Source organism: Stomoxys calcitrans, chromosome 1 (assembly GCF_963082655.1).
Source record: "Stomoxys calcitrans chromosome 1, idStoCalc2.1, whole genome shotgun sequence".
Classification (NCBI taxonomy): Eukaryota; Metazoa; Arthropoda; class Insecta; order Diptera; family Muscidae; genus Stomoxys; species Stomoxys calcitrans.
Window position 1 is genome coordinate 129,806,592 of NC_081552.1, and position 18,536 is coordinate 129,825,127.

General features: G+C 38.9%; 1 protein-coding gene across 2 annotated transcripts in view; it reads left to right on the forward strand.

Moving 5' to 3' along the window:
• Nucleotides 1–18,115, forward strand: part of LOC106093435 (porphobilinogen deaminase) — a 29,133-nt gene extending 11,018 nt beyond the window's left edge. Inside the window, exons 2-4 of one of the 2 annotated variants that reach the window (XM_059360090.1) lie at nt 6,396–6,468; nt 14,364–14,633; nt 16,675–18,115. In XM_059360090.1, coding sequence (XP_059216073.1) covers nt 6,396–6,468; nt 14,364–14,633; nt 16,675–17,999 — 1,668 coding nt within the window. In that variant the 3' untranslated portion in view covers nt 18,000–18,115. The remainder of the gene's footprint in view (nt 1–6,395; nt 6,469–14,363; nt 14,634–16,674) is intronic. The other variant, XM_013260486.2, reaches the window with a different exon arrangement.
• The last annotated feature ends 421 nt before the right edge of the window (nt 18,116–18,536 follow it).

Here is an 18,536-nt window from a genome sequence, read left to right on the forward strand (position 1 = left end):
GTCAGCCATGCCAAATTATTTGAGGACATCGCCAACATGTCCCTCCAGCCAGGCCTGAAACGATGGGTCGCTAATCATCTGTGGCGTCGCCAGTCATTTGTGGAATTTAGGGATAAGAAGTCGAAGCACCGTAGAGTGAAACAGGGAGTTCCCCAAGTTGGGGTGATATCTCCGGCACTGTTTAACCTCTACCTATCCTCCATTCCAGCCACTCCTGACGGCATAGAAATCGTATCATATACGGACGATTGTACGATCATGGCATCAGGCTCCCCACCCATTGATGACATCTGCGATAGGTTGAACGTCTACCTCATATTTCGCTGCAAGAAATCTGAAGATATCCGCCACCAAATCTTCAGCCACATTGTTCACTACAAATACGCGTGAGGTGAATTCTGAGCTGACTGTGATGGTCGATGGGGAATTGATTCCGACCATCAATTGTCCCAAAATACTTGGCGTCACATTTGACGGCTCTTACACATTCTTCCCACATGCCACAGCAATCTGCGATAAAGTCAAAAGTAGAAACAAGGTCCTCCAGTCACTTGCTGGCAGCACTTGGGGTGCAGACAAACAAACCTTGTTGACCACGTACAAAGCAATTGGCCGGTTCGTGGTAAGTTATGCAGCGCCTGTGTTGTCTCGTCAACTTTGTGACACGCAATGGAATAATATTCAGATCTGTCAGAATGCCGCCCTCCGAACTGCGACGGGCTGTCTCCTCAGTTCTCATGTGGACCACCTCCATCAGGAGACAAAGATCCTACCAGTGCGAAGACATAACTAAATACATGCTGTCTAAGCAATACTTTTTGGGCTTTTATCGCAGAAACCGTCCAAATCATCATCTTGTGGATTGACATCCACCGCCCAGAAGCCTTAAGGTAGATCTACATGATCTAGAGCGTGAGGTTCAGCGCTACAAGAGAGAACCTCAAGATCAAGCGGTATATCTAGCAGGTCTAAACAACATTCATGCAGTCACGGTAGCAGATGCGGTAATTGGCTACCGGGTGAATGTAGTCCTTGTAGAACGACCGCCACCCATTACACCTGAAGAAATCGACCTCCCCCGGCAAACCAGAGTGGTTCTGGCTCAATTACGTTCCGGCAGATGCAGCCGCCTCAATTTCTTCAGAGCTAGGATTGATGCCGACGTGCAAGATGTATGTCCCGATTGTAACCAGGGACCGCACGATAAACGTCACCTGTTTAACTGCCCGGCCAGACCCACTCGACTCAGACCCAGATCCCTGTCGACGCACCCCATCTTAGTCGCAGAGTTCCTGGATCTTTTGACACTCAACAGAATCAACCAGACGAATGATAGAACACAATAAACTGCTACAACAACAACTACAACCTTTAAGACGTATCGTTGTGTAACTGGAAGACGTTTTGCAGGTGCCGAAACACGGCGCAGAGATTAATCAAACGAGTAAAACGACTAGTTCACAAAAATCTCTTTGTTGGGAAGTCGTCAAAAGATGTTTTGGTAAATTTTATATAAAAATGGTGTTAATGATAACTGTGCAAGAAAGTTTCAATGTGACAACGTGGACTGGATTAACAATCGTTTTTTTGTCCTATCAATCCCGTGATAATTTAGATGTTTGATGTATTCCTTGGAGGTGTTGATTGTGGATTTTCTTTCCATACTGTTTCACTTCTCGAAATGTTGGAGGCTTTTAGCATGATAAAGTCTAACGCGTTAGGCTATGAGAGGGTTTAACTTAAAATTTTTGCATTTGGCGATTAGTCGATTTGGTGATCATGTCCTTCATATTGTTAATACGTTAATTACTACTTCAATGTTTCCTAAAGACTGGAAGGTGGCGAAATTTATGCCTATACCGAAGAGTTGTCATACTAATGACATGAGGCCGGTTTCTATTATGTCGGCATTATCGAAGATGGTTGAGCATGCATTTACAATTAAACTCGCTTCTCGCATGATAGACAATGTGGGTTTAGACGAAATCGCAGCACTACGTCGCTTATTGTTGGCTTAACTGACAACATCAGAAGCATAGTTAGCGATGGTGGGTGTTGTGTGCTATTGTCAATTGACCTTGAAAAGGCTTTCGACAAAATTTATCATGCAAAGATGATCATGAAGCTGCATAAAAACTTCCATTTTTCCACTACTGCATGTAAGTTGATGTTCTCTTTTCTGTCGAGAAGATATATTGGGTTGCCCAAAAAGTAATTGCGGATTTTTCATATAGTCGGCGCTGACAAATTTTTTCACAGCTTGTGACTCTGTAATTGCATTCTTTCTTCTGTCAGTTATCAGCTGTTACTTTTAGCTTGCTTTAGAAAAAAGTGTAAAAAAAGTATATTTGATTAAACTTCATTCTAAGTTTTATAAAAATGCATTTACTTTCTTTTAAAAAATCCGCAATTACTTTTTGGGCAACCCAATAAGTATATGTGTAGTAATAATTCTCTGTCTAGTATTGGGACAATATGGGTATCATATTTGGGATAGAGTCTGGGACCGGCCCCCGCACCAAATACCCTTCAATAGGAGTGTAGATCGAGCGGGATAATATGTGAATTAAAAAAAAAAGGTCTATGTCCGTAGAGGCCACCGTAGCGCAGAGGTTTGCATGTACGCCTATGACGCTGAATGCCTGGGTTCGAATCTTAGCGAGAGCAACAGAAGAATCTGGGTCACGTCCAGCCGTCGTGCCGTTCAGCAGGATATGTATATCGCGACAGTAAAGGACTCAAATAAATTGTCTTTTGGGTCTTATTGTCGGGGCGAGCGACCCTCTCTTCCCAATAAAAACAACACCAAACTATCATGTAGGACGACCGAGAATATATTGTACTCAAATGAAAGGATGTGTCTGAGGGCAACCACCTCCCCCGATCCTACCCAAAAATAGAATTAAAAATAATATATGAAGGTCTTTGGACACTGATCAAAGGTCTTTGGGCACCAATCAAAGGTCATTGTTAGTACACTTTTTATCCTCAAATTGGATCTTTAAAAAAGTGGCATCCCAAATGGTAGCTTTGAAATATGATTTTAAATTTAGATAAAAACAAGTAAAAAGGCGTTAAGTTCGGCCGGTCTATAGGGCAGCTATATCCAAATCTGAACCGATCTGAGCTAAATTAACGAAGGATGTCGAAGAGCCTAACACAACTCACTGTCCCAAATTTCAACAAAATCGAATAATTAATGTGGCTTTCATGGGCCTTAGACCCAAAATCGGAGGATCGGTCTATATGGCAGCTATATCCAAATCTGCACCGATCTGGACCAAATTAACGAAAGATGTCAAAGGGCCTAACACAATTCACTGTCCCAAATTTCACCAAAATTGTGTAGGATCGGTCGATATGGGGGCTATAAGAAGATAGTCCGATATAGCCCATCTTCGAACTTAACCTGCTTATGGACAAAAAAAGAATTTGTGCAAAATTTCAGCTCAATATCTCTATTTTTAAAGACAGTAGTGTGATTTCACAGACCGACGGACAGACGGACGGACATGTCTAGATCGTCTTAGATTTTTACGCTGATCAAGAATATATATACTTTATAGGGTCGGAAATGGATATTTCGATGTGTTGCAAACGGAATGACAAAATGAATATACCCCCATCCTTCGGTGGTGGGTATAAAAACTACAACAAAATAATAATTGGTGTGGATCTGTACGAGACCCGTAGCCCGATGCTGATGTTATTTCAGTACCCGCTCCCAAAACTCCCTTCAAAACGGCCATGTTTGCCTACTATAGCCATTAGGGTCACAAATAATAGGTATTTGATAGTAGAAAACGAGTTTGATATCCAATTTTGAGGCCAAGTGTTTGGGGGTCATCTCACCGTATAAACTCCCCCTAAACCAATGGCAATTGGGGCTCAAAAAAAAGAAATATGAGAGTTGATCACGATGCTGATTATTTTTTCAGGGCTATGTGCGTGGGTGGCCGCCCCACCTTACATACCCCTCAAACTGGACATATTTGTGGATTAGGGCAAAAAGGGACTTACATCTGGTATTTGTTTTATGGCCAAGTGTTTCAGGGACATCTCACCTCCTAAACTTCCCCTAAACCATGCATATATACCGACTATAGCAATATGTAATATCCACTTTCGGGGCAAAGGCTTTTGCAACTCTAATCCACTACCAGAACCAAGAGAATAAAGTAGATCTAACATCCAAACTCTAATGGTCGCACCCTCCCTTTACCCTATTTTCAAAAATATCAGATCTCGGAGATGAGTGGGTCGATTTAAGCGAAATTTGGTTTGTTTATAACAACTCAAAAACTGAAATTGGTGGGGCGGACCCTCCCCCTTATCCTAATTTTCAGAAACGCCAGATCTCGGTGATGGGTGGTGCGATTTAAGCGAAATTTTGTGTGCTACCCTGGGAGGTGAAGGCCACCGTAGCGCAGAGGTTAGCATGTCCGCATGTCAGCGGTGGTTTCCCCTCCTAATGCTGGCAACATTTGTGAGGTAATATACCATGTAAAACTTCTCTCCAAAGTGGTGTCACACTGCGGCACGCCGTTCGGACTCGGCTATAAAAAGGAGGTCCCTTATCATTGAGCTTAAAATTGAATCGGACTGCACTCATTGATATGTAAGAAGTTTGCCCCTGATCCTTATTGGAATGTTCATGGGCAAAATTTGCATTTACCTAGGGAGGTGCACCCCCCAAACAGGACTTTTTACTGATCATGGCAATATGAGGCTCAAATAAAAGGTATTTTAGAGTAGAACACGAATTTGATATCCAAATGTGGGACCAAGTGTATGGGGGACCGCCCTGTCCAAAAACAACCCCCTAAGAGAACAAATTTACTACAATAGCAATATGGGGCTCAAATGAAATGTATTTGCGAGTTAAGCACGAATCTGATATCAATATTCGGGAAAATGTGAGTATGGGGCCACCCATATAGGACGTATTTGCTGACCATTCCAATATGGGGCTGTAATAAGAAGCATTTTAGAGCTGAACAAGAGTCTGCTATATAATTTCAGGGCCAAGTCATTTAACGGCCGCCCCATCCCTCGAGTAGACCACCAATCTGATGGGAGTAGACCACGAATCTGATATCAATATTCGGGACCAACAGCCTAGGGGACGTCCCACCCGTATAACACCGCCCAAATAGGATGTATTTGCTCACCATGACAATTTAGGGTCTAAAGGGAGTGGATCTCGATATTGATAGTTTTTAGGGCCCATACCCTAAAAGGGACATATCTGCAGACTTTTGCAACAAGGGGTTTAAATGAAAGGTATTTGAAATTAGAAAACGAATTTGATATCCAATTTTGAGACCAATGGCAACTTGAGCGTTCTCAGTACGCTCCTGAATGTGACACTTCCAATTGAGTTTCCTGTCCAAGAGTACTCCTAAGTATTTGACCATGTCGGATATAGAAATCGTTCTATTGATGAAACATGGTGCGTCAAATTGGCCGACATTCGTCTTCCTTATGAACAGGCAATTTCAGTCTTCTCTGGGTTAGCATTGAGACTATTGGGTCTAGCCCAGTCGTATGACATCTGCCCGACACTTTCGGCCCTTCTGCATAGATGATTTGGATCTTTACCGCTTAGAAGTATTATAACATCGTCTGTGGTAGCAGACGGGTTCAAATCCCTCCTCAGTCGGGTTCAAATCCGTCCCGTAATAGGTAATTTATAGTGGTCACCCATAGGAGCGGCGACAAAATGCCCCCTGTGGCGTGCGCTGTGCCACTTTCTTCACGTATTTCCGTCATGGGACTTACAATTTATCCATCGGTTCCTTGGCATGTGGTTTATTCTGTCTCTCTTCCTGGTTAATCCGCTATACCGACACCGACGGACGGACGGGTATGGTTAGATCTATTGAGAGTGTCGAGACGATCAAGAGTATATGTACTTTGTGGAGTCGCAAATCAATATTTCGAGCTGTTACAAACGGAATGAGTGACTAAATAAAAGTATCTTGAAGGAAACTACAATTAGTTATAAATAGTGCATACATTTTAACTTATTCCAGCATTAGGTTAGGTTAGGTGGAAAAGAGAATGCGGATATTAATCTGTCCTATGCCAATATGAACATACACCTAAGCCAGCAATCGGCTTGTTGTGCGCTCTAAATACCAGCAGTAACATCAAAATAATAATTTAATGAAACTCCCTTTTGAACACTTCGTGTTCACCAAATTTTATTTAAAAACCTTCAAATAATTGTACAAAATATTTGGAATAACACATTTGCCAGCTAGAAGCAAAATCTACATTGCAACCTTATACAATACCATATGACGAAAGGTTAAATTAACGAACGAGAAAAAAAATCAATTTTTCATTATTGAGTTCATTTTACTGACTCTTAAATTTTTATTTATTTTCAGTTGGCTCTTATCCAAACTAAACATGTCATATCACGTTTACAAAAGCTTTTTCCAAATAAGAAATTCGAAATACGTAAGTAACAAAATTATTAACAACCATCAAAAATATTTAATACCACTAAACGAATTGGTCAGAATGAATATCGTTGGCTAGTATGGGGTGACCTACGAAAGAGTTGGACAGCCGCTGGATGTGCTACATATTTTTTTTTCTTTTTTCCATTTATTTATTTTTTGAATAACCACACAACAAGATCAAATCCTCTAGTTATAGTGCAGGTTTATAAGAACCTTTTATATATCCTTCTTAAGAAATAATAAAACAATTTTTAAAGAAATAAACATTTTTGAATATCATTATAGAAAATAATTAAAATAAACTTTAGAATTTTGTGAAATAGTTAAAAAATACTATAGAATAGGTTAGAAAAAATATTAATTAAGAGAAAAAAAGAAAATTTTAAAACAGCTAATTTCGAAGAAAATGGAAAGTCGTTTTTTTTTTTTAAATTGACGTGTTGCTAATGTTTTGGATATTGTAAGAATATTGTGAGACGTATTGTACTCTTACAAAACTGCCATTCAGATACTAAGCTCCTTCTTCTAAAAGGGCAAGTTTCCTACCCCTTCTGGAACAGGGAAATAGATTTTATGTACGAATAGTAGAGATATAGTAGTATAGCAGATTGTCGAAGCTACAGCCATAAAGGGAAGCAGCCAAGTGAGAAACATGTTGAGTTCTTCTTATACCACAGACATACTTAATAGTGCTGTTGAATACTACGTTTAATTTTCGTTGGCTTAGTGAATCGCAGTTTGAAAGAAGTTCACACCCATAGATCAGACCAGCAATTAGAATGTATTTGCTAACAGAATTTGAAATTCGATTGGTTTATAAGAGTGTGTTATTCACAGTGCACGCAGCTTTGCATATGTCTGCCCGGCTACAGCATTTTTATGATTTGACAAACTTAAAGAACTGTTAAAAATCGCACCTTAATTCTTAACACTAGTCGCAATATCAATTTTCTGTTGATTTATAGTGATTTCCAGGTCTAGCACACTAAATCTTTATTTTTGTGAATAATAATCACTTTCGATTTCTGGAGGTTTAGAAATAAACCATTTGCTGTAGCCCACTTATAGACACAGGACAAGTCCTCATTGAGTTTTGTTACGCATTCACTAATATTACTGACAGAGCCGCAAAGGAATAACTGAACGTTATCAGCATACATAAGGATTTGGCTATGGACCAGCTGGATAGGAAGATCGTTTGCGTAGAGCGAAAAAAGGAGCAGACCAATTATTGAGCCTTGTGGAACTCAATTGGGCAATAGAATTTGCTCTGACATTGAATCCCATACGTACACTGAATGTGGCCGATTACTAAGATATGATTGAACCAATTTGATAGAAGTATCGCTGAAATTGAAAAATCTTCTGAGCTTCATATATAAGTTATGATGATCAACCGAGTCGAAAGCCTTTGAACGATCTGGTGGGACGAGAAAACAAACATTGCCATCATCAATTTCGCTTCTAATCGATTCCGAAACTTCAACTAATGCACTAACGCAACTATGATGGGCATGAAACTCGGATTGTCTATCGATCAACAAAGATTCATGATGGAGACATTCGGACATTTGTTTATGCAAAATCTTCTCGAAAACTTCGAGAGGAAACATAATATAGAAATTGGACGGAAATCACTTTTCGATTTAGGGATTGGGATTATTTTTTCCACAACCGGCTAGTGCCCTGGAGATTAGAATTGAATTAAAGAGATGAGTAAAATAAGGTAGAAGGTAAGGAACTAATATTCTAATGAATCTTGGGTCAATGTTATCAGGACCAAAAGCATTTGACTTGAATGATCTAAGACTATGTAAAACTTCTTTGCGCGATACACATCTAAACCTAAAACTGCAATCAACATTTGTGCTTTCCGGAAGCATTTATATCACTTATATCATACTTATCATTTATATCACCATGGTAATTAGAAATTGCCTTGGATTTTCCTATTCCGATATCTTTATAACCCTCCAATTGTCTTTCGTGTCTAACGCCGAATAATATTTGGATGAATAATATCGTAATTTTGCATCACTAATGAGTGCATCAACTTTATTTCTTGCCGGAATTCCTCATGAAGTTTAGGCGTTTTAAAACGCTTCCACCTGGAGTAAGCTAGGTTCCTGTTGCGAATAAAATTCCTAATAGTGGAATTTAACCAAGGCTTAGTATCCGATTTCTTCATCTTAGTCCGAATGGGGACTGTTGCATCATCAATACGTCCAATGTTATCTTGAAGAAAGCTTAATTTCTCATCGACAGATATAAGATCATATGTGCCATTCCAACGGAGCAGCAACGGTTTGCCACCAGCTTTTCGCCGATGTCAGTCAGGAATCCACAAGGATATATACAAGAAAGCTGCTCGGGTGAAGGTGAACTTGGTAAGAACGCTTTATCAGGAGAAGGGGGCACGCATTTTATGGCAAACACCTTGAGAGCGGAAAACTTCTCCACTGTCTTCGACATTTTGATATGAGCAGACGATACTGTAGGGCGACTATTAAAATCCTGCGAGTTGTTCTCCCAAATTGCAATTTTTTGATACAGGTACACCGGACATCTCTGATAGGTGATTTTATGTAAGATTAAAAGTTTCTTGATGTCAAAGTTATCACCAAATTTCATATTACATGTACATTTCTCGTAGAGCGAACAACTGTCGTATCGATTTAGTCTATGCACCTATCTAACAATAGCATTGTGGGCTGTTTCCGGACGTCTAGTGTTTCTAGAGTCCCCTTTACTAAATATTGGGTTGCCCAAAAAGTAATTGCGGATTTTTTAAAAGAAAGTAAATGCATTTTTAATAAAACTTAGAATGAACTTTAATCAAATATATAATTGCCATTTTGTTCGATAACCTTTTGCCATCTTCCTGGAAAATTTAGTATTCCACGCTCATAGAACTTCTGGCCTTTATCTGCAAAAAACTGAACCAAGTGCGATTTTATAGCCTCATCATTGCCGAAAGTTTTACCATTTTAGGAGTTCTGCAAAGATCGAAATAAATGGTAGTCTGATGGTGCAAGGTCAGGGCTATATGGTGGATGCATCAAAAGTTCCCAGCCAAGCTCACTCAGTTTTTGGCGAGTGACCAAAGATGTGTGCGGTCTAGCGTTGTCCTTGTGGAATATGACACCTTTACGATTGACCAAATCTGATCGCTTCTTCTTGATGGCTGTATTCAATTTGTCCAATTGTTGACAGTAAACATCCGAATTAATCGTTTGGTTCCTTGGAAGCAGCTCAAAATATACCACACCCTTCCAACCCCACCAAACAGATAGCATAACCTTCTTTTGGTGGAAATCAGCCTTTGAAGTGGTTTGAGCTGGTTCACCATGCTTGGACCATGATCGTTTTCAACTAACGTTGTTGTAAACCATCCATTTTTCATCTCCAGTTATGATTCGTTTTAAAAACGGATCGAATTCATTGCGTTTAAGGTGCATATCACAAGCGTTGATTCGGTTTGTTAAATGAATTTCTTTCAATACATGTGGTACCCATATTAAAATTCACGCCAAACAAACAAATGTAAACAAAATTTCGCGCACTTTTTTCTAAAGCAAGCTAAAAGTAACAGCTGATAACTGACAGAAGAAAGAATGCAATTACAGAGTCATAAGTCGTTGAAAAAATTTGTCAACGCCGACTATATTACTACTCTATTACCGACAATTACTTTTTGGGCAACCCAATAGCTCACTTCCACAGCAGAGCGCAGGTAGTAGATACGATTTAGCCAATAGGAGACGTATGTGTTTTGGTGTAAATGATTGCGTTTTATATAGTGTTCTTAGCATACCAAATATTTTCCCAGTTGTCGCAATTATGTGATCATCCATGTAAGTGTATTATTAAAACTATGCCAAGATTTCTAGCTTTGTTAACAAACTGGATATGCTGGTCACCAATTAATATGCATTCATCAGTGATAATATTCTGGTTGCGATTTTAAATTAAGAGACGGTTCAAATTGTGTGGGTTTATATGCACATAATTGTCATGAGCCCATCTAGACACAATATCCAAATCTTCATTTATTTTGAGGAATCCTTGAGGTATGTCAGATTTAGGAAAGCTCAGATAGAGCTGGACATCATCGACATATATGTGTATAGAGGAATATTTGAGCCGAGGTGGAATGTCATTTATGTACATCGTAAAAGCGGTGGCTCCAGAATCGGACCATGCGGTACACCTTTATTCAGTTGCAGAGATTTGGACATTAGGTCTTCAATTACAACAGATTGAAATCTTAGGAAGAGGTAGTTCTTTATTAATAACACAGCAGAGTCGAAAAAATTAAAGTAGTGTTTCAGTTTTAAGCAAAGTATTGTACATCATGGTTGACACAGTCAAAGGCTTTTGAGTGATTTATTGATCGATATTAATATTGAATTGATTAATATTAAAATAATACAAATATTAAAATAATTATTATTGCCAAGATTTTAAGCTTTGTTAACAAACTGGATACACTGATCACCAATTAATATGCATTCATCAGTGATAATATTCTGGTTGCGATTTGAAATTAAGAGACTGTTCGATATGTGTGGGTTTATATGCACATAATTGTCATGAGCCCATTTAGAAACAATATCCAAATCTTCATTTATTTTGAGGAATCCTTGAGGTATGTCAGATTTAGGAAAGCTCAGATAGAGCTGAACATCATCGGCATATATGTGTATAGAGGAATATTTGAGCCGGGGTGGAAGGTCATTTATGTACATCGTGAAAAGCAGTGGCCCCAGAATCGAACCATGCGGTACACCTATATTCAGTTGCAGAAATTTGGACATTAGATCTTTAATTACAACAGATTGAAATCTTAGGCAAAGGTAGTTCTTTATCAATAACACAGCAGAGTCGGAATAATTAAAGTAGTGTTTCAGTTTTAAGCAAAGTACATCATGGTTGACATAGTCAAAGGCTTTTGAGTGATTAATTGATCAATATTAATATTATTATAATAATATTAAATTGATTAATATTACAATAATAATATTAAAACATAATAATATAATAATAATAATAAGAGGTAGTAAAAAATAACAAAAATAAATTATAATAGCAAAGTAAAAATAATAAAATAATGAAAAGATTAAAAATAATAAAAACATTAATAACAAAATAATGAACACAAAAAAATAAAATAAAAATTGACCCATTTTTCAACTTACTCTCTTTTCACACAAAATTTAAAACCTTAAGTTTCACATTTTAGTTAAAAAGGGAAGAGATGGCATTTATTTGCCTTTGATGACGAAATAGTTTGTTGTGTTACTTTTTGTGTTTTTGTTTCTCAGATGGCGCAAAATAAACTCAGATTGCATCATGTATTTTTAAACATCTGATTTAAGGAAGTGGAAGGCAATGGGTACACACATTACAACCTTCTTTTAGAAGTAGAAGGAAACGTGTTATGGTGTGCTATTTTAAGTGTTAAAAGGAAAGAAAACAGAAAACCTCCTTGCAAACAACGAGCGATGCAGAAAATAACAAAATTTTGGTTTATTGAAGGAATTGTTTGATATAACCAAGGTACAAGACGAATCGATGTGCAAAAGAGATGAGAACTTCTACAAACTTTAAGTTTAGACCAAAGGCCGCGTTGGCTATTCCAGCGGCAAACCTGCTGGTACCAATACCATCCACCCATCCAAGCGAAAGAGGGCAACGGAAGCGACTGTTTGCACACTTCCCAACTCAGCGATACTTGATTGTTCCAAAAGTAGCTCGGACTCACTCGACAAAAGTACAGATAGTCCTTGGGAGCCTAGTTACAAGCTCAAAGCTGTCGTCCAACGGAGCAGCAACGGTTTGCCACCAGCTTTTCGCCGATGTCAGTCAGGAATCCACAAGGATATATACAATAAAGCTGCTCGGGTGAAGGTGAACTTGGAAAGCACGCTTTATCAGGAGAAGTGGAGCATACATTTTACGTCAAACACCATGAGAGCGTTGAATATCAGGCCGTGGTCATCATGAATGAATCCAAAGAAATTAGGTTGACTGCGATCAAATTAAAAGATGGTAAAGCTTAAAAAAATCGCACTGCTTACAGTGACTTGTGCTTGAGGGCGTTTTTTGTTGAATCACCTTAAATGTAAGATTTTATCTAACATCAAATAAAAACTAATCAAAATATGGTCCAAGGATATGAGGTTGTAAAAATGTCATCACCCCAATGTTTATACTTCATCTTCTGTTGTGAGTGCGTCTAGATCTCAAATTTCAATGGTGACATTCGACTTTATACGAGGATTGCCTTTTTTATATTTCGGGTTTAGAAAACACAAAAACAAATATTAATCATCGAAAATCGCTTTATTGTTTTTCAAAATATTCCCTATTAGATCTTAACACTTTTGCATGTGTTTGAACCAATTGTCGAAACACTTTTTCCACTCTGATTGAGGTATCTCCATAACATGCATTCTGAACGCATCAACCGCTTTTTCAGGTGTCGAAAAACGTTGACCTCTCATTTTTTTTACGTACGGAAATAAAAAGAAGTCATTCGTTGCCAAGTCAGGACAATACGGCGGATGACTCATCAAAACGATGTTTTGAGTCGAAAGTTGTAAAAATAATCGCACGAAAATGTTCACGATTGCATTTCTTGGGCGAGATGAATCTTTTAAGTTCTGTAAACAACACTCTCGTAAGTTCTGTAAACAACACTCTCGTATGTCGAAACGTCCTGAGTACGAATAACCTAAAAAATGTCAAGCTTTAGAGCTGTCAGTTACCAGATTGAAATACAAGCGTTGTCCATTCCGGAAATATAAAAAATGTGTACCCTTAGTCTATGTTCTTTCCTTTTCCCATTACGAGGAGTATGGATCCAGTTTTAGTTTTCCGGACGGTTTGCACTGAGAGCTCGACATCGTGGCGGTTGACTTTCTCCCTGAGGCTTTTCAAGACGTCGGCGTAACTGTGACTCTCACGAGGTTTTATGACGACGGCGTCTGGGCTTCTTTGGTCGTGGTTTACTTCTAGCCTTCTTTTTCTTTGCTCCTCTTATAATTGGAGTCTCGATAGCTTTTCGTTAGCCTTTATCTTCCGCTTCCTCTGGGTCTGGGGGCGCTTCGTTTGTTATGAGGAATCGAGAGTGTTGTGGTGTTTAGTTTGGCGTCCTGATATATTCTTCTGGACTTGTAGGCTTCTCTCTCTTGGTCTGCTATTTTCCGGCTATCATGTCCAATATTTCGTCTATTTAGGATACTCAGCTTTGAACATCTTTGCCGGTGTTTCTCCGATTGTCTATTGCTGTCTCCATCTTCCGAAGGACGGTGTGCCACCTTGCCAGGGCTTCTTCCTCCGATATCCTCATCTTTGTTATATACTCCTGTCTCGGGGAGCTTTGCGTGTGAAAGATTTTCCCAGAACGGGGTACATCGTCAATGCCCCGTGAGCTGCTTGGTATGTTGCTTCCTTGATTTTTCGACTGAGTCAAGGTGCCATAAGGTGTGAACATTTCAGTCGTTTCTGTTTCTACTCCTCTCATCTCGCAAGAGAGAGCTTGGTTTTCACTGGTGAGCGCGGAGTTTTGGCGCCCTAAAGGTAGTTCAGCTATCCGCGACCCGCTGACCCAGAAGTAGCCTAAGCTCGGCCCTACCGATAAAATGAGGCTGGCATGTCATGTGTTCAGAATAAAGACTTTGCTCAAATGGTACAATTTATAGAATAGTTTGCATTGGTCCCTAAAAACTACGCAACATTTACTCGAATTTTACAAACGGACCTATCTTCCATGTGATATAATGGAAATTTGACACACTATATATGCACATACATACATCCCTCTATACATTCCCTTTTCTTTTAATATTATGTTAAAATATGTCTTCGTTTTTTATATTATTTTAGATACCATGACAACTATTGGCGATCGAGTCCTTAATATATCACTGCCAAAAATTGGTGAAAAAAGTCTCTTTACAAAGGACCTTGAGGATGCTTTGCGTAACGGCGGCGTCGATTTTGTTGTGCATTCGCTGAAAGATTTGCCCACAGCCTTGCCAGCTGGAATGGCAATAGGTGCAGTACTTGAACGAGAAGATGCCAGAGATGCCTTAGTTCTTCGCGAAAACTACAAGGGTCACACAATAGGCACATTGCCGCCGGGTAGTGTAATAGGTAAGTTTTTTAATAGCATTTGGCTTGTTTCTTTTGGATAGCTAACAACTTTATTTGTGTCCCATGGCATACAAGGATAAGATTGCATTGATTAGACATATCTTTCGCCATAAATAATGTCAGTTGTTGTAATCGTTTCAAAATATATGCCACGAAATGTATTTTTGTTTGAATTTTATAACGATTTGTTTATATAACAACGTTTGCAGTATACGCAAATTCTAAAGTTGTTATACCCTCCACCATAAGATGGGGGGTATACTAATTTCGTCATTCTGTTTGTAACTACTCGAAATATTCGTCTGAGACCCCATAAAGTATATATATTCTTGATCGTCGCGACATTTTATGTCGATCTAGCCATGTCCGTCCGTCTGTCCGTCCGTCCGTCCGTCCGTCTGTCTGTCGAAAGCACGCTAACTTCCGAAGGAGTAAAGCTAGCTGCTTGAAATTTTGCACACATACTTCTTATTATTGTAGGTCGGTTGGTATTGTAAATGGGCCATATCGGTCCATGTTTTGATATAGCTGCCATATAAACCGATCTAGGGTCTTGACTTCTTGAGCCTCTAGAGTGCGCAATTCTTATCCGATTGGGATGAAATTTTGCACAACGTGTTTTCTTATGATATTCAACAACTATGCCAAGTATGGTTGAAATCGGTTCATAACCTGATATAGCTGCCATATAAACCGATCTTGGGTCTTGACTTCTTGAGCCTTTAGCGTGCGCAATTCTTATCCTATCAGAATGAAATTTTGCACGACGTGTTTTGTTATGATATCCAACAACTGTGCGAAGTATGGTTGAAATCGGTTCATAACCTGATATAGCTGCCATATAAACCGATCTTGGGTCTTGACTTCTTGAGCCTCTAGAGTGCGCAATTCTTATCCGATTGAAATGAAATTTTGTACTATGTGTTTTGTTATTATATCCAATAACTGTGCCAAGTATGGTTGAAATCGGTCCATAACCTGATATAGCTGCCATATAAACCGATCTTGGGTCTTGACTTCTTGAGCCTCTAGAGGGCGTAATTCTTATCCGATTGGAATGGAATTTCGCACGACGTGTTTTGTTATGATACCCAACAACTGTGCCAAGTATGGTTTAAATCGGTTCATAACCTGATATAGCTGCCATATAAACCGATCTTGGGTCTTGACTTCTTGCGCCCCTAGAGGGCACAATCCTTATCCGATTTGAATGAGTTTTTGCACGAGGTATTTCGTCATGATATTCAACAACTGCGCCAAGTATGGTTGAAATCGGTCCATAACCTGATATAGCTGTCATATAAACAGATCTGGGGATTTGACTTCTTGAGCTTCTAGAAGCCGCAATTCCTATCCGATTTGGCTGAAATTTTGCATGACGTATTTTATTTTTTCAACAACTGTGTCAAATAAGGTTCAAATCGGTTCATAACCTGATATAGCTGCCATATAAACCGATCTGGAATCTTGACTTTTTGACCCCTAGAGGTCGCAATTATTATCCGATATGCCTGAAATTTTGTACGACGGATCCTCTCATGACCATCAACAAACGTGTTTATTATGTTCTGAATCGGTCTATAGCCCGATACAGATCCCATATAAATCGTTCTCTCTATTTTACTTCGTGAGCCCCAATGGGCGCAATTCTTATACGAATTGGCTGAAATTTTACACAGGTCTCCAACATTTAACTTAATTGTGGTCCGAACCGGACCATATCTTGATATCGTTTTAATAGCAGAGCAACTCTTTTCTTATATCCTCTTTAGCCTAAGAAGAGATGCCGGGAAAACAACTCGACAAATGCGATCCATGGTGGAGGGTATATAAGATTCTGCCCGGCCGAACTTAGCACGCTTTTACTTGTTTTTATTTCATTGTACACGTATTTACCATTACCATTATAAGTTTAATCAGTTAGTCCTTAATTCAACTTATAGCGAGAAGTTTATATTATTTTCAATCAATTTGTTGGCAAGCATGTAAAATGAAACACGTCTTTTAATGCTAAGTTTACTAATTATGTACTTTTGATTAGGAACTTCGTCCCTAAGACGGACTGCGCAACTGAGAAGACAACACCCTCACTTGGTCGTTTGTGATATACGTGGCAATTTGAATACTCGTTTAGCAAAGTTGGACGCCGAGAACTCGAAGTTTGCAGGGATTATTTTGGCTCAGGCTGGTTTAGTTCGAATGGGTTGGCAGGACAGGGTGAACCAAGTTCTAGAGCCAACCGATCTCTTATATGCCGTTGGCCAGGGAGCTTTAGCTGTAGAGTGCAGATCTAATGACACCTATATTTTGGAAATGCTCCAGAGCCTCATGTGTCTCTCAACAACATGCAGGATTCTTGCTGAACGAAGCTTCCTAAAGACTCTAGGTGGCGGATGCAGTGCACCTGTTGCAGTATTTAGCAAATTGAAAGGTGACCTATCAAACGATGGAACGTGTTCAAATAGTGTTAACTTACATTTAAATGGCGCCGTTTGGAGTCTAGATGGTGCAACCGAAATTAGAGAAGATATTGCCTGTTCACTTATCCAACCTAAGATGATTGATGAAAATAGCAACGACGAGCCTCCCCAGAAACGTGCAAGAGCTACTAACAGCAGCAGTCCGCAATTGGAAAGTCAAAATAGCCCACCAGTTATTAACGATGACACCGAACTAGACGCAATTGCAGACACATACAACATTAACGATTTGGTGGAGAAACACATAAACATTGTGAGTAAATGTCCTGTGGTGGGAAATAAAGCACGAATCGACGCAGCAAATGGCAACATTATAAAAGAAGTTGGCGGGGGTGATGCTGGCAAAACCTTGTCAAACACCTGTCCTCTGCCCATTGATATTGGTCAGGATGTTATGGGCCAATGCCCATTTGTAGGAAATGAAGCAAAAGTTACATTGGCTGCCGCTGGTAAATGCCCAATGACCAAAGACCGCAATTGCAAAATAGTTGCCAGTTTAAATAGAGGGGATAGTATTGAATGTGTTCCAGCCCCATCAACATCGAAGTGTCCGTTTGCATCCATGCACAACAAATGTGACATTGCAAAAAGTACAAAAGTTCAGAAACGAAATCATGATGACGACGTTGGAAAATGTCCTTTCCTGCAAAAAACTGTAAAAATGTTTGATTACTCCGATGACGAAAAACCGCAACCTAACAGCAGCAGCCTTCTTATGGAAGACGTCGACAACTTGTTTTGTGGTCTCTATCGCCATGATTGCCATGACAGCGAATTATATGTTAAATGTAATAAACTGGGCCAACAATTAGCTGAAAGCCTCATAGAAAGAGGTGCGTTAGATGTAATGAAAATTGCACAAGCAGAAATACACAGTAAGGCTTAATATACATACATATGTTGCTTACTACGTTTATTGTTCAACAAAGCGCAACTATATCATATTAAACTAAGCGTTACTATATCATTTGGTGGTTTCATACAATTTTGTTCTTATTTTTTCCGGAACTGGTACATAGTTATATATGTATGCACTCATATTTTTATAAATGTTTTTATTGTTGTATCATAAACTATTATTTCAAGTAGCTAATAAATGGAATTCCATTATTTACATTTATAATTAAAAAAAAAAAGTACATTGTGAGAACTTTTAATCAGGAAACAAAACGGTGAGTGAGTTCAAACTTGCAAGGGTTGGGCTAGGCCATTCACAAAAAATTTTACATATGACAATGCATAATATAATATTAAATACAGAAGTTTTTTTTAATATTTGACTGGACATATACAATAACCATATTTTTTATAACATTTGTATTTTTTCAGTTGAATGTGTATTGTTCAATCAATTTGCAAATAACTTTATTCAAACATAAATTTTCATTCGTAGTTGCAAGAAAAAATTCTGCAATGCCTATTA